The sequence below is a fragment of the Theobroma umbraticum genome, unplaced genomic scaffold (assembly GCF_002168275.2).
Source record: "Theobroma umbraticum cultivar Fairchild unplaced genomic scaffold, ASM216827v3 scaffold_81.0, whole genome shotgun sequence".
Classification (NCBI taxonomy): Eukaryota; Viridiplantae; Streptophyta; class Magnoliopsida; order Malvales; family Malvaceae; genus Theobroma; species Theobroma umbraticum.
This window is the reverse complement of record NW_018397268.1, coordinates 1,549,544-1,571,545: the sequence shown is the minus strand read 5'-3', so window position 1 is coordinate 1,571,545 and position 22,002 is coordinate 1,549,544. Positions and strand designations below refer to the sequence as shown.

Sequence of the window (22,002 nt, the reverse complement as noted above, 5' to 3'; positions counted from 1 at the left end):
AGAATTAGGTATCAATTACTAAATTAAATACATATGACATAATATTTAAAAAAATTTAAATAAATCTTTATATTTTTATTACTAAGCAAGTTTTTATGTTTTTATTTTGAATCAAATAACTCTTTAAATTAATAATTAACTTAATTAAAATATCATCTATTATTTTATATAATGTGATGTTAATGTAACATATTAATATCTCATAATTGATGATGATGTGAGATATTAATTTAGCATGATAACATAATCACATAACATTTTTCATCCTCTGCATTAACATCATATTAGTATCATGTAAATATTAAATAAGAAATAATACTAGTTAATAATAATTAATTAATCATTAATTATATTAGATATAATTGAATGTAATAAAAAATAAAAATTTATTTAAAATTTTTAAAATAATTTAAATTTTTTTTGAGCATTATGTTCCTATATATATAATTAATATACGAAAACATATTTGGTTTCTTCCTTTTATACCTACTATTTTCATTTTATTTTATGTCATCAATTACCAAAAATAGGAATGTAGTTTAAAATAAGTTGAAAAAAAAGGGGGGAAAAGGTAAATTTTCCATTCACCGCCAGGGGAGGTTAGCCAATATACATAACCATTGAAATATTTCCAGCTATCCAAAATTCTGTTACTTCATACCCTCTCCACAGTCCCTCCGATTCCCGTTTTTCCCCATCCCCGAAATAACAAAAATGCCACTGTAGTCTGTGGTAGATTCTCTCAGATTCAGAGACGACACCCGCAGATCTCCTGCTGCACCGCCACCGATTGCCGTCGTTTATAGGTTTCGACGATGAAACTTCTCGGCAATGTCGATTTCCTCAAGAGCCCAACAGCGATCAAATTCTCGGCCTTCATTTTCATATCCGTTTCTTTCTTTTACTTAGGGAAACACTGGTCCGACGGTTCCCGCCAGCTCATCTTCTTCTCCCGCCAATCGCCTACTGGAACGACGCCGTCTTTGGCTACCATTGCTTATTCTCCTAATCTTAATAAAGAATTCAACATATCTGCTCTCATTAACACCACCGAACCGGAAACCGAACCGAAACCAGCGGGTTCAGTTAACAGCAAAGAAAACTTGGTGTCGGTGTCGGAGCCAGCTGCACCTCCTCCGCCGGATCGGATCAAGAGTTACGGGATCGTGGATGAGAATGGGACGATGTCGGATGAGTTTGAGATCGGGGAGTTCGACCCGGATTTGGTGGAGAATTGGGGGAACGGAACGGAGATTGAGGCGGAAACGGAGAAGGAGGCTGTTAGAGTTACGTTTAGGGTTAAGAAGTTTGGGCTTTGTAAAGAGAATATGAGAGAGTATATACCCTGTTTGGATAACGTGGAAGCCATTAAGAGGCTTAAATCGACGCACAGAGGGGAGAGATTTGAACGGCATTGTCCGGAGAAAGGAAAAGGATTAACTTGCTTGGTTCCGGCTCCGAAAGGGTACAAGCCTCCGATCCCGTGGCCTAGGAGCCGTGATGAGGTAAAGCGTTTTGTTTAATTTTGAAATATATATCGAAAAGGAAATGGAATATTGGATTTTTTTGTGTATTCTGCGTTCTTTATTCTTTATTTGGTTGTTAATTAGTATGGGTGAAACTGGGTGAAGTTACTTGGGCTCAGCTCCGTGAAATACATATGAGTATTTCTTTTTCATCTGAGTGTTTAGAAAGGATTTGACATCTTTAGATCTTTATGAGGAGTACAGCCTAGGTCGAGAAGAATGAATAAATGTAGTCAGGCTTAACTTGTTTTTTGGTTTGAGAATTGGGATGCAAGCTTTGTTTGGTGGAGCTAAGTTCAGTTGCTGAGAAGCAGAGAAATAGAGAGTATATGAAATTTGGAGTGTTATATTTTGGTGGTTTTGATTTTTTTTTTTCCCCTTTTATTGATGACGGATTAGAGGAAAAGAAATTCCTAGTGTTTTCTTTTCGCTTTTGCCCTTATTTTTCTTTTTGTGCTTTTGGAAGTACTTTTGGTTACTTGAAGGTTTGTTTTGAAGTAGTTCTTGTTGTTGGTTTATTCTTTCTCTTATTGGTAGCATACCTAGTTGTTTAATAGGATATACTGCTTCAATGGGTAGGTATGGTTCAGCAATGTTCCTCATACGCGTCTAGTAGATGACAAAGGTGGTCAAAATTGGATTGCGAGAGCAAAAGATAAATTCAAGTTTCCTGGAGGTGGTACACAGTTCATACATGGGGCGGACCAATACCTGGATCAGATTTCTAAGGTTATTTTAAACGTTTATATGATGCATGAAGATATCCAAGCAATTTGGTCTCTGCATTTTGTTTTTGATGATCTAGTTCTGATCTGTCTACCCAGATGGTCCCTGAGATTACATTTGGTAATCATATTCGAGTTGTTCTGGATGTTGGATGTGGTGTGGCAAGTTTCGGTGCATATTTGCTATCTCGGAATGTTATAACCATGTCAATAGCTCCGAAAGATGTCCATGAAAACCAGATTCAATTTGCACTTGAGCGTGGAGTGCCTGCAATGGTGGCTGCATTTGTAACTCGCCGCCTACTTTACCCAAGTCAAGCCTTTGATTTAATACATTGTTCTAGATGTCGTATCAATTGGACTCGTGATGGTAAACTTTTGGCTCATGTCTTATCTAGTTATTTTTGGTAGCAAAAATACTTAGAACTGATTCATAGTTTTTGTACATATTCCAAATATCATCTCCACATTAACTTTGGGCTTTGGCAACATTTATGCTCATTCTTTTGTGATCTTGTCTTTCTTTCCCTTTTCCAGAGAGGAAGTTCTTTCTTGACACTGGTTTCCTTTCTCTTTGCTGAAACCTTCTTTTTCTTTTTAAACACAAAAACACTTTTTCCCCTTTCTTGTTTATAGTTCATTAAAAATATTTATTTTTCAACATATGTTTCTAGGATATTCATTTTTCATGTTTTCTTCATTTACTGTCCTAAAATCAACTTGTGGGATATCTTCTGATCACATACTTCCTTTCTTATGCTTTGTAATGAAGATGGAATTTTGCTCCTTGAGGTGAATAGAATGCTTAGGGCTGGTGGATATTTTGCTTGGGCAGCACAGCCAGTTTACAAGCACGAAGAAGCCCTTGAGGAACAGTGGAAAGGTATAACTACTGACCTAAAATTCATGTTAAGCATGTCCAGCACTCATTATGCACTTGCAAGTTCAAATTTAAGTCATGCTAACATTTTCCTTTCATCCTGGTTGAGCATTTATTCTGTTTGTCTCATGATCGTTTAACCAAATGTGCTGTCTAGCAGTTTTTAGGAAATTATATATTAGATTTTCTGTAATAATTGTTTTCTGATCTTTTTTACAGAGATGCTTGACCTTACTACTAACCTCTGCTGGAACCTTGTAAAGAAGGAAGGATATATTGCAATATGGCAGAAACCCTTTAATAACAGCTGCTATTTAAGCCGTGAAACTGGGACCAGTCCTCCTTTGTGTGATCCAGATGATGACCCAGATAATGTTTGGTATGTTTGCCACTTGGCCTTTTATTTGAAAAATTATGCTTAATGGAATAGTATCATCAAACTGCCGCGGCTGATGTTTAGTTATATATGTCCTTATTCCCTGCATCAGAAGATGCACGAAGCATTGGCAACCATATAATTGTGTGCTTGGAGTTCTGGATACTTGTCCTTGCAATTTTGTACATTGCTTTTAATGATATGTACTATATAATAGAATAGGAAACTATCTGTTGCTTGAAAGATTTGTGCATATCATTGCTTTTTTTGAAAATGTATTGGAGTTCTGCCTAATAGTGAATTCGAGCATTGTTATTTTTATTGACTAACAACAGTATGAAATTGACCACTGGCATGATTTCACTTTTCTATTCATGAAAGCTGCGGAGTTATTTCTCTGGGTTTATCTGTGCCAAAATCTGTGTAAACATGCTTGAAGAATGTTGATTACATTTCTGATGGCTTTCATCAGTAACATGATGTCGAATTCATTTGTATATAACTTCATCAGTCTCCCTGGATTATTCTGCAAACCTGTTCTGAAATTTGGAGTTGATTTTTCTTGTCCTTGTTGTAGGCCTTAGGACCCTTTGCTGATTATTTAGGTCTTCCAGACTTAAGGGCGTGTATCTAAATTTTCTTTCTGGCTGATGTGAGTGTTTCAAATTACTTAGTCACAGGATCGCTGGATAATCTTTCAGGTATGTTGATCTGAAAGCATGCATCAGTCGACTTCCTGAGAACGGATATGGTGCCAATGTTGTTCCTTGGCCTGCTCGTCTGCAAACTCCACCTGACAGGCTGCAGAGCATACAAATTGATTCCTACATAGCTAGGAAAGAGCTTTTCAAGGCAGAATCAAAATACTGGAATGAAATAGTGGCAAGCTATGTCCGTGCTCTACATTGGAAGAAGTTTAAACTGAGAAATATATTGGACATGAGAGCTGGCTTTGGAGGGTATTTTATTAACCCAGTCTTGCACAGTACCATTAAGACACTTGTTACAGTATTTCTCAAATCTATGGTTTATGTATTTTTGTGCAGATTTGCAGCAGCCTTAATTGACAATCAACTTGATGCGTGGGTTCTAAATGTGGTCCCTGTTAGTGGGCCCAATACCTTGCCTGTTATTTATGATCGTGGATTAATAGGGGTCATGCATGATTGGTACTTTTTCTTTACCATAATTCCAATCAGGAAATTCTGCACAGTTGATAGGATTGGATTACAAATGGCTGTACATTTCATTGATGATTTTTAAATCATTACTTGGATCTTGGAATATTTATCTACACTGTCAAATAAATCCTTCCTTCCCGCTTTCTCTTTTTCTTAGTTTTTGGATTACTTTGGTTTAACCATTTCCGAGTTTCAAAATGTTGTGTGTTTAATATCTGTTGGTTACTCAGTCATCATATAGGCATATGATGCTGAGGTAGTCTAAACTCTATGTTATTGTCGTTACCAGTCTTGAACTGAGTTATAAACTAAGTTGTGTCTGATTTATATCAGGTGTGAACCATTTGATACATACCCAAGGACCTATGATTTCTTGCATGCAGCTGGCCTCTTCTCAACTGAGAGGAAAAGGTACACCTTAATTCCTTGATATGTGGTCTAATTTTTCTCAGCTAGTTGATAATTGTAGTTCTGATCATGTTGAGACATTGATTTTTGCTCCAAACAGAAGATTCCATTCACCACTTTCAGTGGTGAATTCAGTGTTCTTTTTTCTTTGACAATAAATATTCAAGGTCCAAGAAGTACTTATATTATAGGAAGAAAAGATGGGCGGGATTGGGATAGGTGCATTCTCACTCTGTATGATTTGGGAGTTTTATTACAAGGCAAAATGTTTAATAAATGGTTAGGTGTGGTTGGGTTATTGCTAATTTAATTATTCTTACTTTTATATCAGATGTAATATGTCCACAATCATGCTTGAAATGGATCGGATATTGAGACCTGGTGGACGAGTATACATCCGTGATTCTCTTGATGTTATGGATGAACTTCAAGATATCGCAAAAGCCATGGGTTGGCACCCATCTCTACGTGATACATCTGAGGGTCCTCATGCAAGTTACAGGATCTTGACATGTGACAAGCGCCTACTTCGTGGTTGAACCAATGGAAACTAAAAACTCAAGTTGCATATAGTTGGTGTTAACCAATGCGAATTGAAAAGCTAATTAGACAGGCTAATTGTCTCTTGTGCACGGTCATTCCAGTGTAAAAGAAAACAGGACGATTATTGAAATTTCAACTGCCACGTAGAGGATTAAATTGTTCATTCATTGACCAGGGGACATCAAATTCTTACAGTGGGTGAGAAGCCTGCTACAGGAAGATAAAGCCAGATATGAAGGGAAGCCTGATATCTTTCAGCTCCTTCTGTAACTTAAATGTAACATATATTTTGATACTAGGCAAGATTTTGTTTTATTCAGGGCAGTTGTAGGATCATTTATTTTATTTTTATTTTATTTCATTGGAATGATACAGGAAAATGTTAATTTTTTAAGTTAAAAGTAATCTCTATTCCCCTGTTCGAATATTTTGATTATGGTGATTCTTTTCCCTCTTGGTCTTTGGTATGTTAATCCAGCATGATGCAGCTAAGATATTTCACGGTTATATTTCACTTGTCAATGAAATACTACACTTGATGATATGCTAACTGAAGGTATGCAACGAAAATAGTTTTAGGTTTGAGGACATTGTTCACATTGAAAATGGAGTCAAACTTCACAGACTATACATATAATTTTAACCCTTTCTTCTTCAGCCAAAATACCGAAGTTTCAAGCCATACAGTCTATTTATCAGATTTAAGTCTCCACATCTGCCCTTGATTATGTTTTAGCTGGACAGGCCTTCGAGTGGCAAAACTGCCAGAAGAACTTTCCGGCCTCGCTCTCTGCAACTGAGCTTGCACTTGTGAGACTGAGGGTGTCAACTTCTGATACTGATGTGGTGGCCTGGGTCTATTTTCCACCCTTGTTTTGGGAAATTGAGATTGTACTCTTGAGGTTGAGGGCATCATCTGAGCTTGATTATGCTGCATTTGCGAGGTTGAGGGCCTTGAGATCCTGTACTGGTGCTGCTGCATTTGCAAAGGTGAATGCACAGCCTGGTGCACCTGTGGGCGTGTATTTGGGTAGTGCCCACCATTGTAGCTTGAGGAACTGACAGACTGTTGTTTTACAATAAATCGGAATGTTTTCGGCCTGACTAATGTAGGGAGGAGAGTACTTTGGGCCAGATTGGCTGAGATGAGCATACACCGAGTTGTCTCAAATGCTTCAGCTATCTGTATCAGTTGTTTCTGATTGACGGCTCTTGAAGCATTTTCTGGCTGTTCAAAAGGATCCTCGACCTAAACAAGAGTTATTATTTTCATCATTGTTGAAGCCATGATGGATTGCAAAAGCACTAGAGAGAGAGAGAGAGAATTACAAATATTGCATAAGTCCGGGGCAACCATCTCATATTGTTTGTTATATACTCCCACTGTCCCGTAAATGTGCAGATTCCCATCTCCGAGGCCTTCGAATTTATGTCTGAAAACTGCACAGATATTTATAAATTTAGCATAAATAACCAGTTCGGTGCTCCCATGGAGAACTGGTTTAGGGGATTTATTGTCATAAATGTTTATGAATATTATGTCCCATGGCATCAACAGGCAAGATAGATGAACATAACAGGAACCAATACCTTTGCAATGAAGGAAATGAACAACTCAGACAAAGAACTTCGATTTATGGTTCTGCCTGATTTAAACCTGGCAATGTTAGAAGAACATACTTGTGCTATACTTCTCTCTGCATCAGCTCTGACACCTGCATCAGAGAACAATTCCTATCAAATAATATTATTAATTTTTCTTTACATAAAACCCCTGCTAAAAAGTTCACATTGCAGCATATATTTTAACTGACTGACTGAGCTTAATTTCAATCAAACACTACCAAGATCCAACACCTTCATTTGGACCACTAATCTGAAAGAGCAAATAAACAAGAAAATCCAATAAAATTTTTGGAAAGAATCTCAGCTTAGGCCTTTCTCCGTATTTTGCTGACTTAGCTAAGATTAAAGATCAAAATACCTGTGAGATCAGTAACAACATTACGTGGATATATATCTTTTAAAGGAGGAAAAATTGCAGGTGCACATGTCTGCAAGAAATAGAAAACAAATGCAACGATTAACGAATAAGAAATATGGCCAATATTACACCAATGGAAAAACCAAGAAATACAAACGAGTATAAGCAGACAAGGAGAACTTTCTATAACCTATTGCCAGAAAAATACTCAAAAAAGGGGGTAACATTGGGGTCAGACTGATGGAATACAAAGATGACAACAGTATTCTTAAGTAAAACAATTGATTTTTATTAGGATGGGAAGGTATGCAAATGCAACAGAATGTTAGCAACAGTTGATTTGGTTTTATGACTCTTATAAGCAAACCAGATGCACCTAAACCACTTTTGGATGTATTAATAAATCACTTCCTTCTACAACTTTTCCTATGATTGATACCAGAAACAATTATAAAAGCCACCTGAAAATGGAAGATAACCAGCAAACTGAGGGAATATGAGTTGAATGTCCCAGTCTTTGGATTATTGATACCATTAGCACTGGCCCACTCCTTGACCTGCACAAACATGAATGGCAAACACGAGATATCAGAAATGTTCTTCTCCACAACAGGAAGTGTTGGTTGTCATAAGATATACCAGTAAAACCATCTCACGAAAGCGCCCATCTATCTCATTGAGCCAAAACAAGAATTTGGACTTTATTTGGCCCTGCAGATTATCGATGGAAATATCACAAGAGATGTTCTGCCATCTGCTCTCAATTTTCAAGATGGGAACTCTTGCATGGGGAATAAATTGTAATCTCTGCCATCCATCTGCAGATAAATGTTGTCTTGATAAATAGACGCACTCTCTATAGTGAACAATCAAACTTAAAGAATAGCAATGTACAGCCACCCACAAACCTCTCCAAAAAAAACTTTCTTTACTCCCCTCTTACGCATGCATGTTCAAGGATGATATGAGATGAACAAAGCCCATATGTTTTAACAAGAACATGAAAGCATGAAAATTATACTAAATCACCTTTTTGTTTCAAAGCTCTATGTAATTCACCAAGTAGAGTCTGTTTGCGTTTCTTTCCGGCAGATGAAACATATGAACCATAAGGTAACTCAATAGAAATGTCCAAGTCTCCCCACCTTGTGAAGAGATTAGACACAAATGATCCAAATGGCTCCACGGTTGCACCTGTTTCCACCAGTTATGCCAAGAATACACATTGTTATCACCGAACTCTTTAACCGATGAAAATTTTCAGTGCCATAATCAGCTAGAAATTCAGAAATGATATGCCAAAAGAAAACGAAGAGAAGGCTTGTTCATGTCATGTATCTTTTCAAGAGGCCAGACAATTCCTTTTCTCCCTAAGTGAAAGATAGGAAATGGGGGTAATTGCTGGACCTTTTTTTTTCTAATCAAGTTTACATGTCATACTTGCAGAAAAATCTCACCTTCCAAACCTGGGTTTTTTTTAGAAAAAAAAAAAAAAGTCCAAAGGTACCATGTAAGGTTGATCCTTCCACTCCAAAACTGGAATCTGGTGCTTCTTAGCTGAACTGATTATGGCCTGCTAATTCCATCGTGATGGGAAAATGTCAAACAACCATTCCGAGAAATGGACCTTGTTTAAGCCACTTATGAAAGGCCACTTTCAGATCAAAAGAGAAGGGAAAAAAGAACCATTATCATCTAAATATTCTCCAGGAAGCCAATTTCTCCTCCATGAGAATATTTCTTATTTCATAGTAAATGTAGGCAGCAGAAACATGTTCACTCGTTAGCCCCTCTGGTAAAGGAGAACATTTTGAAGCTTGTATAAGTTGAAATGATTTCCCTTTTGCAATTGTTTGCAACATTCCAACAGAAGGCGGCATTCTTTGATTCATCATGGAATGCAAAATGTAGTATTTCTATAGCCAATTGCATTCAATAAGCCTGCATATATATTTTATTCATATCTTCGTAGACAAATTATTGAAAATCTCTATTAGCATTTACATGGATCAAGCAAAATAAAGAACTAGACATCACCATTTAAAAGTAACATACAAATTACCTCTTAAACTTTCCATAGATTGAACAACTTCGCGCAATTCGTTAATGATCTTAAGCCGCGTGACACAATCCTCATGCAAGGGCTTGATCACTTCAAGTACTTCCTGGAGAGTTGACTCCACTTGACTATATGAATTCATCTCTGTTTTGCTATATAACAATATCACTGATAACACAAATTTGTTCTTTTAAGAAAACTCAAAGGTTATCATTGAAATATATAAAAAGAAGCCCTCAAAAGATCAATGGCAATAAGAATATGAGAATTATTCAGATAGTTAAAGACCATATGTAACAAAAAGTCATCTAATCCAAAACAAAATAAATTAAAAAATCTATATCTTTAGAAAAAAAAATAGGACACCTTTATTGACTTAATTATCACATTATATAGAAAATTCAGGCATGGACAAATCAAGTTGAGTCAAATGTACAACTAATAATATAAGAAATTAGATAAATGCAACTTGCAGTACATTAAAAGTGTAAATTCGAAAAGAATATAGATTTCATAATGAAAAAGAAATTTTGATTAAACCCAACCAATCAAAATCAATTATTTTAATTAAAATAATACTAATTTTGACCCCCAGTCATTTAAACAAACACTTAAAAGGCATAAATAAGCAACAAAATTTAAAAAATTAGAGAATTTACCTTAAAAAATCTAGGAAAATCAACTCCCTTTTATCCTGAACTTCTTGGGTTTTTCTTTGTTTGAGTGAATTGTTTCTCCATCAGATTTTGAAGGAAGCTGCACACTCAAAAAAGGCCAATTAAAAGAGACAACACCCAGAAATATTTCACATTGCCATATGTCATTATTGTTTTAAAATTAAAGATTAGGACTTTGTATATACGTTATTTCTGAATTCAGTAGTGTTTATACAGGAAAAAAAAAGTTGTTTTCTTTATTGGGGCTTGGTTTCCTTATGGAAGAGGTTATCTTTTTTATTATTTACTTTTTCGAAATGAAAGAACGATTGGGAGGACAAGCGGGAAAGTGAAAAATGGGGGACAAGACCAGTGGAGAGAGAGAGACACAGAGAGACTGACTGATGAGAGTCTGAGGAATAATCTTTCACATGAGTCAAGAGTCAATGATTGTGCGTTGCTGAGTAGGAAAGATAGAGGGAAGGTACAAAAGTTGGGTTTTTTTTCTCAGTCCTTGTTGGATCAAGACCTCAACTTTTGACACTACCTTGGGTTTGATTTGAATTTTGATATATAGTTTGGTTTCCAAAGCTTTCATGGGCTTTTGGCAGAGAAAAAAGAGGTGAATTGAACAAGCTTGGGGTACAACACACTAGAGTAGAAAGAGGAAGGGCACTGTCTTTACGAAGTAGACATTGGGATATTGCAATGGAGAAGCCTTTGTTTGTATCAAAGTCATTGTTATACCCTTAACACTCCAAATATGAGAATGGGAAGAAGAAAGTAAATTTGGTCATTTGATCCACAAATTTGCAAAACAACAACATGAAGACCCCTATGCAATTTCCACAACAAAACAAAAATTTGATACAAAAATAAGTATTATCAAATTTCTTTTCTATAATTGGTGCCTAGCTCAAGGAATACTAACATCTGAAGTGAGCTCAATTCACAGGGTAGATGTAGGTGATTTGTCTTTCGACTAACATGGCAATATGAACTGATTGCAAGGCTTTTAGACTTGCCAGGGGAGTGTTTTATTTTTCTGCCTGGTCAGTCAATTTCTGTCTTATATAACTCAATGAAATCAGAAAATTCTCTTCCCTTTCCAAATCTTTGGTCTGTTTTGATTTTGCTGCACTGCTTTCACTTTGGTTGGTTGCTGTTGCCTGTCGTGTTCAAGGCCAAGTAATCTCTTTCCTTCCTTTGTTCTATTCGTTTTTGTGTGAGGTACATTGGCTTTGTACGGTCCCCAGGAAGAATGAATCAATAAATATTGTGGTTCATGAATGATGCAGCAATGCTTGCCACGGAAAAGAAAAGCTGTTGAATTTTCAAGGCCAGTATCCAATCTAAAACATTTTAGATTTGGTGACACATCTATCAAATTGAAAGCATTCTTCAGGTTCTTACTCACATATATAACAGACAAAAAACCATGCAGGGAAAGTAGGAACCTGAAGAACTACTGCATTGGGGAGATCAAAAGGAAAAGTAAGGACTGAAATACTAAGAATGGATCGTATGATGTCCTCAAACACTGAAACAACCCATTCCCTGAAACACGGTTCATTGAACAAAGCTGAAATGTGATGAAAAGGGTTGTAATATTTTATCAGGAATATACCCCCAGCAAATTCCAACAAGCCTATCATGTTTTGACCCATCAGTTTTGGCACAAACTTACCAATAGTGGGCTTTCTCTTTTTATCTTTTTCTTTCGGCTTGATGGATCAGCTCTGTCCAGCAGGCTGCCACTGCCATCCAGTTATTCTCATGCTCTAAAGCAGCGCATATATATATATATATATATATATATCAGAAATTGGTTGCCTGACCAATAAAAGATTTGGGAAAGTTATCCTGTTACAGACTGTTCTAATCCATTCCAGTATCAGAAACAAGTTAAACAAGTCACAAATGGTCAATGTTTTCACTAGCCATGGTGGTCATTTACCAACCATACAAATTCAATGGGCTAAAATCGACTACCATATTTCTTTTGATTGCGGAAGGACCAGGAAACCATGGTTGCAATAGAGAAAATGTCCCTAGTTCATCCCACATTGCGGGAATCTGATACCGTGGCATTTTTTGGTGTATTGAATGCATATTCCCCCCACAATAATTCATGCAGCATCAGCCAGTAAGTTTATGACATATAGCACCAAAAACCCTCTATAATTCCTCGTCAATTCCAGCATCAAACACTAGAATTTTCAGCCAAATCTATCACCCTTCCATCTACTCTGAACTTTGTTAATGCTGTCATCCAGTTTCTTCTAATTTTATTCTTCTCTGGATGTCCCATGGCAAGGGCTTCTGTATTTCAGAATTTGACCTGGTTGCCTGGCTCTAGCTTTATATATTTCATCAGAACACTAATAATTAATGGCAATAAAGAATTTTAACCTTAAATCAGCCAAAAAAAAAAAAAGAAGCAATCCTAATAAGAAAAGTAAACACTACCCAACAATCTTTGGTCAAACATAATTCATTTTTATGTTTTACATACAGTATTTAGACATAAAATGAAAATCAAATATCGTTAAATGGTATTCAATATTCATTGTACGACTAAACATCGTGCAACATGGAGAGAAAAATCAAAAGTGCACTGCATTGCTCAATGTCCAAATCTTACTAAATCTCTTTATTGACTACAAATTCATGACCTTTTTCAAGCTGCCTATTGTAGCAGACTGAGGAATCGTAGCCCTTCCTTTTTGAAGAGGGAAAAAAAATTAAATATTGTTAAATATCTGATTTACTTGATTTTTACCACTCCAATTAGATTAAACAAATATTATCCTTGGTCATAAGGAATTTCACTTTTTATTGCAATTTGCATCTATATTTTGATCGAACGGTTGAGGTTGTCTCTTGTATCATGGTGGCCTTTCAATGCAAAATTCAAAGCTATGAATCATGATCGACATTGTAATTACAATCATGATTACGATTAATAATACGTCGTACAGACGAGAGACACGTGTACGGTACGTAGGATTAAGATAAATCGACGATTAGATCGCAAGTGGCCGACCAATGATAAGTCTTTCCCATGATACATGCCATGTGCGTGGCATTGTTGTCAAATTTTTTATAAGCTTAAATATATATATATAAAAAAGTTTCTGAATTATTACATTTTAAATAAAAATATTTTTTAAAAAATAAATAATTAATATTTTATGTTAAAAATATGAATTCGTGATGAATGATATTAAAATTTATTATTATAAAACTTTTATAAAAGATATTAGAATTGAGCTCATTAAGTTCTTCTCTTTTAGTGAAAGTTATATAATAATTTGTTGAAATACAATATCATATATTTTATATTAATAAAAAAAATATTATGAATCCAGTATCCGATATCAGTAAGAAGAGATTGGATGAGAATTAAACTTATAAGTAGACTTTTCTACAAATTTATTATATTAAAATATAAAATATTAGTTTATGGTAAATTTATTTATTAAAAAATATCATTAATATTGAGTCTTATTATATTAATTAATACTTTGTTAAAATTATAATCTTATTTGAATATAAATTAAGAAAACTTCTTTAAATATAATAAAAAAATTAAAATTTTTTCACATAAAATATAATATAAATCATTTTTGAATGGAAAGGAGGTTCCCAAAAGATAGATAGATAGAGAGAGAGAGAGAGAGAGAGACAATCCCACGGCAAATTCCATGTTGCCATCAACATCAAATCTAAACCAAATCTACGCCAGCAAAGGGGATTGTGATGCCTTAAGCCACATCTTCCAGACCAAAGGCCACGTGTTATAACCCAATTGGATTGATGCCTCGTGAGCACCCACAATTATCATCTTGTCCAAGGAAATAGAGAATCAAATGAAAACAGGATTTGGTGGGAACCCCATGGAAAATCAATCTGCCCTAAAGCAGCTTGCCATTACTACTTATCATCAACCAAGTTGAGCCCCTCCTTCTCCTAGGGTTTTATTTCTATTCGCTATTTCCTTCCTCTTCAAAATTAAAAAAAAAATGTCAGTCAATCCTTAGTCAGCTATGAATGGAGTACTCGCAGATATCCGAATCGAGTTGAAAGTTTACTATTTATTTCGAGTTCGAATATAATCTCAAGAATACTCGACACATGAACTGGAGTGCATTAATATCCATATATTATCAAATTACCCTTACTTGATACTCATATATCTTATTTGCTTAAAAAATATCATTAATATATTATTATCTTGAATTTGATAAAAATAGTATATTACATAAATTTGATGCAATGCTATTATATAATACTTTTATTTATCTATTTATAAATTAATATATTTATCAATAGGGAATCAAAACATAAATAGTTTTAATTCTTTTTAAATAAACAAATTATTAGTTTATTTCTTCCTTAGGTTGAAAAGATAAAGTGATGTGAATTTGACTACCCAAATGGATGGTGAGAAACAAAGTTCTGTAAATTAACGGGAATAAAGTATTAACTAGGTTATTAAGTCAAACCGATGATTAAATTAAGTTAATTAAAGCATATTATGGTCAAACTTAGTCGACTCCCATGTCCCAACCTTTATTTGGGTTGAATGACATTTAAATGTTATCAATTATAATTAATTCCTACTTAAACGAACTTATCTTTAGAATAATTTTCTTTTTTGGGTGATAATCTAAAAAATTAATTACCAAAATATTTTAACATTGAACAAAATCAGAAAAAAAAAGATAAAATAAGATTTATATTTTCTTTTCTTTTCCTTCAATTTGATATCCCAATCAAGAAGGAAATTGAACCTCTACATCTTACAATTTCCCAAAAATAGAGAAAAAAGTGCTACGTATTTTTTTCATTTAATACTTTTTTTTTTCGGTTAATATTAGTCTCTATAATTCTTTATTACTGTAGTTGCTGATTTTTCTTCAAATCAACAACGACGACGCTAACGTTATCCGTGCTATGCCTAGCCAAGGCCAACTTCGTTAACAATATGGAAGCATCCCAACACGCCTTATCCGAGCTCTCGGCTGCGCCACCTCTCACCGCGGCCTCGCTGCCCGGTGACCCTGGCGGTGATGGCGGCTTTTGTGCGCGTAAGCACATGCGCGCCACCCCACATGCTGTATCATTTGTCACCACATCCCACAGGCCGTCGCTCGCCATGATCAAACACTCGTCTTCGCATTTTCTCTCCGTTATCGTCACCTCAGGGTCCGGTATGACGAATGGTTTTAAATAATTATCACCTAAAAATTAAAATTAAAAATAACAATTAGAGACAGATTTTGAAAAATAAAAATTAATTAGAAATAAAGAGAAATTTGGTTTTGACTTACCAATTGCTCTAGACATGGCTAAAACACCGAGAACTCGAGGCCCGTCCCAGTAAATTACTCTTCCACCAGCTTCTTGGATTCGAAGCAATTCATCGGGTCGATTCGGCTGACACATAGAATAAATAAATATTTAAATAAATATTCAATGGAAGTACATGGAATTTAAAATAAAGTAAAATCTCTTACCTTGTGATCGCAGGAGAGGGGGATAGCGGCTCCGTTCCGGCAAAGACAGCGCGGGAGTCACCGCAGTTAGCAACGATGATCTTATCCGGCGTGACAATAGCAACCACTGCGGTGGATCCGACAGTCGCACTGTGGAGTTTGAAGTTCGCAGCGGCAACTCGAACTCTCCTTGGCGTCCACCGTCCATTCTTGCACTTCCTTATCCATCCTCTCAAAGCTTCTCTCCATCGTCTGCTTCCATTCCACCGCCTTTTCTCCCCACGATTCGATTTCTTCTTTTACTATCTCATGAAACCGATCCCTACACTTCATCGCAACCTAAAAACCGGGAAAAAGAAACCAGAGTTAGTTATAGCTGAATTATAAATTTAAATTTTTTCAAATATTTGAAAGTCGAAGGAAATTTTTCAGTACATGAGAGCAGCCATGTCCGTCGAACACACCGAAGAAGTGAATATCCGACGAAATTTGTACTTGATAACTTTGTTTACAAAACGAGGGGTGAATCGAAACGGCGTCTTCCATATCTCGTCGCCTTCCGCAAACGGAAGTCATCCCGAACTTCGGCCACCCCTTCTCTTCTTCTACCGAATTTTCATTCTCTAATTTTACTGTTCCATTACAATTTACACCTTCATTAAGCTTGTTAGCATCTGAGTTTTGAACTGCGTTATCGCAGTCCCGGGGAGAAGGCGGGAGTAAGAGATCGAGCTCGACCTTCTGGCGTTTCAGCCCGTTTTCTAACGGTGATTGAACGGCCGCATCGGCTACTAACTTAAACGGCCGGAGCTCCATTCTCCGGCGGCGAGAAGCTCTTGAGGTTGGCTCAACCGGAGTTGCCGCTTCGCTTTCTCCAACAACTCCACAGCAAATTCCAGCCATTTGTTTGATTACTATAACGATTTCTCTTCAAAAAAATAAAAGAACCAAAAAAAAGAATCGAAAGTGATTTTCACTGAAGAAGAAGCTTTTTTGGGCAAAAGAATTGAGGTTTTTCCTTTGGGACTGAATGGAAAGGACCCATTAAAAGGGCTGGGGGGGCAGTTTTTGTACCCAGAGAGGCAGGAGCTCTAATTTCACCTGGGGGCCACAACCTAAGTTCGGGCAGACTGCCCGTCACCGGCCCGGGCAAGCGGGACCCGACAACTACAGTTGGTGTGACGTCGATTTACTGAATACAAGAAGGTAATCAGCACCGTCCGTTTAGATCAAATTCGGTTGAGGAAACGACACGTGTAAGTTGCTTTTACAGGGTGGGATACGTGGCCCAATTATTGAGCAACACGAGTAGTTGAAACAACCATCCTTTTCTGACACGCATGTGGTCCTTAGAAGGACGACCCCGCTTTGCCGCTCAAACTTCCTGTTAATCGCTTTTTCAATTATTTTTTATATTTATTTTTGATTTTTTAGAAAAAGGCCGAAATTGATGAGAAATATCACCACGTGGCGGAATCGTGGAATACGAGATTCTGTGCTCGATTCGCCTCTCCACACGCCTTTTTGGAGAGTGATGTTTTTGGTTTGCTTGTTATATTTTTATATTATGCTTTAATAAAACAACAAATCTTAAAGTTCCCAAAATGATACTAAATATTTGTTCCATCAGTAGTAATTGCCTTTATAATTTATGTTAATTTTCATCTAAAATATTATAACATTTCTTTGTAGATTTATGATATAATTTAATTTTTGTGATCATTTCAATATTACAAAGATGATTTTTTTTTACTTGTTATTTGTTTTCTTAATCTATCATCATTCATACATTCGTATTTATTGATTATTTGAAATTAAAATTTTTTAATATTAACAATGTAGGAACTCATTTTGATCCGAATTTATTGTAACTTTAAAATTTTTTTAATGAAGTCTCACATTAATGCAAAGTTAGATAAATTTTGATATTGTTTATTATTGATTTATATTTTTAATTTAAAAAACATATCTATTGAGTGAAAGAAGACACTTATTTATAATTTCAAGACATATCCTATCTAAATGATAAACATTTATTAATTTAAGTTCTTAAACTTGCATATTTAACATTTATTTATATAAGGTGAGAAGAGAAAATAAGCAGCATAATTCTTGTTTATTGTATATTTGATTTTTTAAATTATTTTTATAAAAAATAATTGAATATGTTATTTTATAATAAAGTTGTCATTACACAAATGGAAACAAATTATTTTCCTTTTAACTTTTTGATTTTTCAATTCTTATGTATGATAAAACAATTTTTCCAGTATACTAGTACCATTAATCCATTTTCCATAATTGTGATTTGGTTTTAAATCAAAAAAATAAATTAGCAATGGAAGGAGCGTGAGCTTACGCTCCTGGGGGTTGCGATTAGGGGAATAATTAATCTAAAATGGGGCTGTCTGTCTTTTACTAAATTCTGCTAGTTTAGCCCAAGTTGTGCAATGAAAGCGTCTACGTAACAGAGAAAATTTTGGACACGTGTGGAAGCCTTGCAGAATATCTGAGGCTCCGCTAAAGCCAATATTCGACACGTGTCCTATGCTGATGTGGATCCGAATGTGCGCCAACCCCTCCCCTCGTTGCTGGCGTTTTAACACGTTTCGGGCATGCCCTTGGCCTTAAAAAAGTTTTATAATCTGCCGGCCTTGTTTGCAATTTCATCACCTACCTAATTTCCACTCCTTCCCCTAGGCTTTTCCCAAAACTCACAATCAGCCCCCATATTATACTAAAATATTTTATTATACTTAACTTAGTCACTAAATTTATTAATTATTGCATGCATCATTAGTTTCAAAAGTTATGATGTCATTTTTACACGAATTTCATTTGATTTTCTTTATCAAGTGCAAGTGGCATGGGATCAGTACGTTTTTTCACGTCTTTATTATTGTGTTTATCTTTCTCTGAAAATACTTAGCATGAGTAAATTTAAATTAAATTAGTTTTACTATTATTTTGATCAAGAGATAATTACTTTTTTTAAAATTAAATCTAATGTGATATATGTCACTTATACTAATAAGTTTTTATAATCTTTTTATATACTGAATATAAGATTAAAGTATCTTGTTAATTTTTTAAAAATACTTGATGTGATATATATGTGATAATGATATCGAAACTTCGATAAACAAACATTAATCTAATTAAAATTTTTATAAGATTAGAAATCATGTATTTTAAAATAGTTGTATTCATAGTTAGACAAAAAAAGATAGTTTAAATTTTAAAGTTAAAAATTAGATTTTAGAACAAACAAACATGGTTGGAATAAAAAATGCAATTCCATTCCAGAAAAATAAAGAATATTGCAGAGAAGGACCTGTTTTCTTACATAATCACATGGAACCCCCCCCCACCATAATACACGTGTAGCGGTGTAGTTGAATCATCGTTTTAGTATTTTTAAATGCTACAAAAAACGTGGAGCTAGACCCTAGAGCCATAGACCACAATTAAAGAAACAAAAATAAAGGCTGGGATCAACCAGCGGAATTTCAACCAATTAAAAATTGCCACGTAGAAGGTTTTGGCTGGCAAGCATGAGGGGACGCCTCAAAAGATCAGTGCCACGTGACAGAGAAAGCATTACATTTTCAGTAGCCTACTCGACCTAACCTCAACCCCTCTTTTAAAGGCTCTAAGCTTAACCATAGTTAATTTGCCCTTTTATTTTCTCATCTATGGTTAAGTTAAAAAAATCATTAATTTATTTAATAAAATTTAAATATATTTTTATTTTTTATGAAATTAAATTTATATATTTTTATTTTTATAAAAAAACACTAACATGAAACATAAAAAATATAGGTGATTATGTTATTATATTATATTAATATATTTTTATTAATAATAATTAATTATAAAAAATTATTTAAATTAAAATAAAAAATAACTCAATTAAATTTAATAAAAAATTAAAATTTATTTAATTTTTTAAAAATGTTAAGTCTATATGGGTCGGGTGACCTTTTAAGTTCTTGAGTGTAGTTTCGGATAAGATTTTTAAGATTCGAATCCGACTCGAAATATTTTTATATTTATAAAAAAATTATTATTATTTATTTAATTATCTTATTAATTTAATTCACCACTAGAAATACAAACTATCATTTTTGGAGTGCGTTGAGGTTTAGGTGGTTGATCGTAAGCGTGTAGACAGGAAGGCGTGAGCTGAAAGGTGTTGTCCCTTAGGAAAGCCTTGGGTTTCGATCAAACCAAAGACAGGACAGTCAGAGATTTTTATTTCTTCTCTTTGAGGTTTCCCCGGATGTTGCAACTGCAATAACATTAATTTTGGTGAAACAGCTGCTGTGCCGCTGATGCATTCTATAAAGGTTAGCTTCACGGCATTCCTGCTAGGCTGTCCCCAGTTTTATAGTTATACAATAATAAGAAGATATTTGCATATGTTATCAGTCACAAAATTTCATAGCATTAAAATAGACATTAACGGCACAAAATTTCTAGACATTTGAGACAACATGTTGGGAAGATTACCCAAACCCCTTTTTTTTTTTAGAATTTTATTTTATATTTTACTCATTTTTTATCTACCAAATAAGGTTAGACCTTTTGTTTTAAAATTTTTGATATTTTATTTGATTTTTTATCTTAAAGAGTATAAAAGATTGAGCTTTTTGTCATTTTTTTACGTTACGATGACAAATAACAACAATCAAATCAATCTCGAAGGAAATGATCTTGATATTATTTAAATTTTCAATTTGGGTTTTGAAAACGAAAGCCAAAATATGCAAAGATTGTTCATAACCAAGTGGTTGAATGCAAGAGCATGATGTGCTGAAGTAGAAAGTTGAAAACTTTCGTGTAGGAAATTTGCCATTTTTGTTGCGGTAAAAGCTGTAAGCAAATGAAAGTTATCAATGACAAATTGTTAACACACCATTGAAATGAACAATGAGAGGGGAGATAGTCACCCATTTAACAAGATCATAGGAGCTTATAAGAACAAAGAGAAGGATCATGTGTTAATGCTGAAGATCAGGATGAGAAGGGTGGGGTGTTTTTGTTTCAATCTAGTTTCATGCCGGGATTAAAAGCGTTAACTGTTAATCCTCCATCGACAGAAATAATCTGTCCAGTGATATAAGAAGAAGCAGGAAGGCAAAGGAATGCTACCATGGATGAGACTTCTTCTGGTTCTCCAACACGTTGAAGAGGGGTTCGAGAGATGATATTTTCCAAGAATTCTTTTTTTTCAAGCAACTGCAAGACAAAGACAGAATTATAAAAGAATCTGTGAGTCTGTCAGATATCATCACAGTTCATGCTTTAGAGAAGTATCTGACAATACAAATCTGGCTGGTGTTCAAAATATCAAGTCTACTGCAGACAATCAAGCTATGCCTCAACTGCAAAATTTTATGTTCTTTTTGCAGAATTGAGGAAGCAAATTTTCCCATTGATTTCACCAAACTTGATGTTTCTTTACATGAAGAATTTGATAAGAAAAGGTATACCTTGGTAACACTAGAAGATGGGGCCTAACAGCAGTAAATGGACAAAATTAACAATACATCACCACATACCTGGTGACTAATGGTCACTAATTTAAGAGGAACGGCCACAGAATGCTTTGCAACATTGCATCGGTGAAGTCACATTGCATAAAGGAATGACGGGATGAAAATCAAATCTTTTGGAGAAACTAGCACTTATTAGATGAAATCATCAGGAAAAGACAAGTGGGACGGATGCTGAATTATGTAAGGAGAGCACCCAGAGTGGGGTATAAAGGATTTGAATCCTCAGCAACAAGAGGAAAAAGAGCCATGTGATTGAGCATTTGAGACTCATTACTATTTGTTCGACACTATTAGTTTGTTGGGCTCAAGTCAAATTATTGTCAATCATAAAAGACCTGAAACCCTACCTCCAGGGCAGCTGATGGTACGACTAAACAAGTATCAGAATTTAGAAAAGTAAGCTTCTGTGACAAAAGCTATTCCCTTGGCAAGAGAGGAGATTAGCGCATATTCGTGGAAGACCCCACCATTAATGTGCAGTTACTATGGTCATTTCACTATAATAATTGATGATATGCTATTAGTAAAGCATCCTAGACAGCAAATATTCCATGAGATAAAAGGAAAGGGGCCTGGTTTAAGCAGAGTATCAATTTTCATCT

General features: G+C 35.0%; 4 protein-coding genes across 4 annotated transcripts; 1 reads left to right on the top strand and 3 right to left on the bottom strand.

The window, feature by feature from the left end:
- Positions 1-655: 655 nt before the first annotated feature.
- LOC110424930 (S-adenosyl-L-methionine-dependent methyltransferases superfamily protein) lies at positions 656-6,075 on the top strand. The gene is made up of 9 exons (XM_021439643.1): positions 656-1,505; positions 2,106-2,255; positions 2,351-2,621; positions 3,024-3,134; positions 3,351-3,510; positions 4,209-4,466; positions 4,554-4,676; positions 5,022-5,099; positions 5,428-6,075. The coding sequence occupies exons 1-9, from the start codon at positions 816-818 to the stop codon at positions 5,633-5,635; spliced, it is 2,049 nt and encodes a 682-aa protein (XP_021295318.1). The 5' UTR covers positions 656-815; the 3' UTR covers positions 5,636-6,075.
- Positions 6,076-6,188: 113 nt separating this feature from the next.
- HESO1 (Nucleotidyltransferase family protein) lies at positions 6,189-10,798 on the bottom strand. The gene is made up of 9 exons (XM_021439644.2): positions 10,342-10,798; positions 9,686-9,850; positions 8,653-8,817; positions 8,263-8,441; positions 8,085-8,180; positions 7,624-7,693; positions 7,230-7,354; positions 6,969-7,079; positions 6,189-6,888 (listed from the first exon to the last, which is right to left on the bottom strand). The coding sequence occupies exons 2-9, from the start codon at positions 9,822-9,824 to the stop codon at positions 6,328-6,330; spliced, it is 1,446 nt and encodes a 481-aa protein (XP_021295319.1). The 5' UTR covers positions 9,825-9,850; positions 10,342-10,798; the 3' UTR covers positions 6,189-6,327.
- Positions 10,799-15,055: 4,257 nt separating this feature from the next.
- On the bottom strand, positions 15,056-15,999 carry LOC110425105 (protein phosphatase 2C 37). The gene is made up of 3 exons (XM_021439910.2): positions 15,861-15,999; positions 15,675-15,780; positions 15,056-15,584 (listed from the first exon to the last, which is right to left on the bottom strand). Exons 2-3 carry the CDS (start codon positions 15,688-15,690, stop codon positions 15,238-15,240), a joined length of 363 nt encoding a protein of 120 aa, XP_021295585.2. The 5' UTR covers positions 15,691-15,780; positions 15,861-15,999; the 3' UTR covers positions 15,056-15,237.
- Positions 15,942-16,891, bottom strand: LOC149526617 (protein phosphatase 2C 37-like). Its single transcript, XM_089785075.1, has 2 exons — positions 16,275-16,891; positions 15,942-16,178 (listed from the first exon to the last, which is right to left on the bottom strand). The coding sequence occupies exons 1-2, from the start codon at positions 16,740-16,742 to the stop codon at positions 15,942-15,944; spliced, it is 705 nt and encodes a 234-aa protein (XP_089641201.1). The 5' UTR covers positions 16,743-16,891.
- Positions 16,892-22,002: the final 5,111 nt, after the last annotated feature.

What these genes read in the sequence shown, in the direction of transcription:
- LOC149526617 (XM_089785075.1), bottom strand. Translation starts at nt 16,742, where the DNA reads ATGGCTGGAATTTGCTGTGGAGTTGTTGGAGAAAGCGAAGCGGCAACT. An exon ending in ACGGACATGGCTGCTCTCAT is followed by an intron (nt 16,179 to 16,274) that starts GTACTGAAAAAT and finishes CCCGGTTTTTAG; the next exon opens with GTTGCGATGAAGTGTAGGGA.
- LOC110424930 (XM_021439643.1), top strand. Translation starts at nt 816, where the DNA reads ATGAAACTTCTCGGCAATGTCGATTTCCTCAAGAGCCCAACAGCGATC. An exon ending in ATGAGAGCTGGCTTTGGAGG is followed by an intron (nt 4,467 to 4,553) that starts GTATTTTATTAA and finishes ATTTTTGTGCAG; the next exon opens with ATTTGCAGCAGCCTTAATTG. An exon ending in TTCTCAACTGAGAGGAAAAG is followed by an intron (nt 5,100 to 5,427) that starts GTACACCTTAAT and finishes CTTTTATATCAG; the next exon opens with ATGTAATATGTCCACAATCA.
- HESO1 (XM_021439644.2), bottom strand. Translation starts at nt 9,824, where the DNA reads ATGAATTCATATAGTCAAGTGGAGTCAACTCTCCAGGAAGTACTTGAA. An exon ending in TAGAGCTTTGAAACAAAAAG is followed by an intron (nt 8,442 to 8,652) that starts GTGATTTAGTAT and finishes ATTTATCTGCAG; the next exon opens with ATGGATGGCAGAGATTACAA. An exon ending in TCATTTCCTTCATTGCAAAG is followed by an intron (nt 7,080 to 7,229) that starts GTATTGGTTCCT and finishes ATATCTGTGCAG; the next exon opens with TTTTCAGACATAAATTCGAA.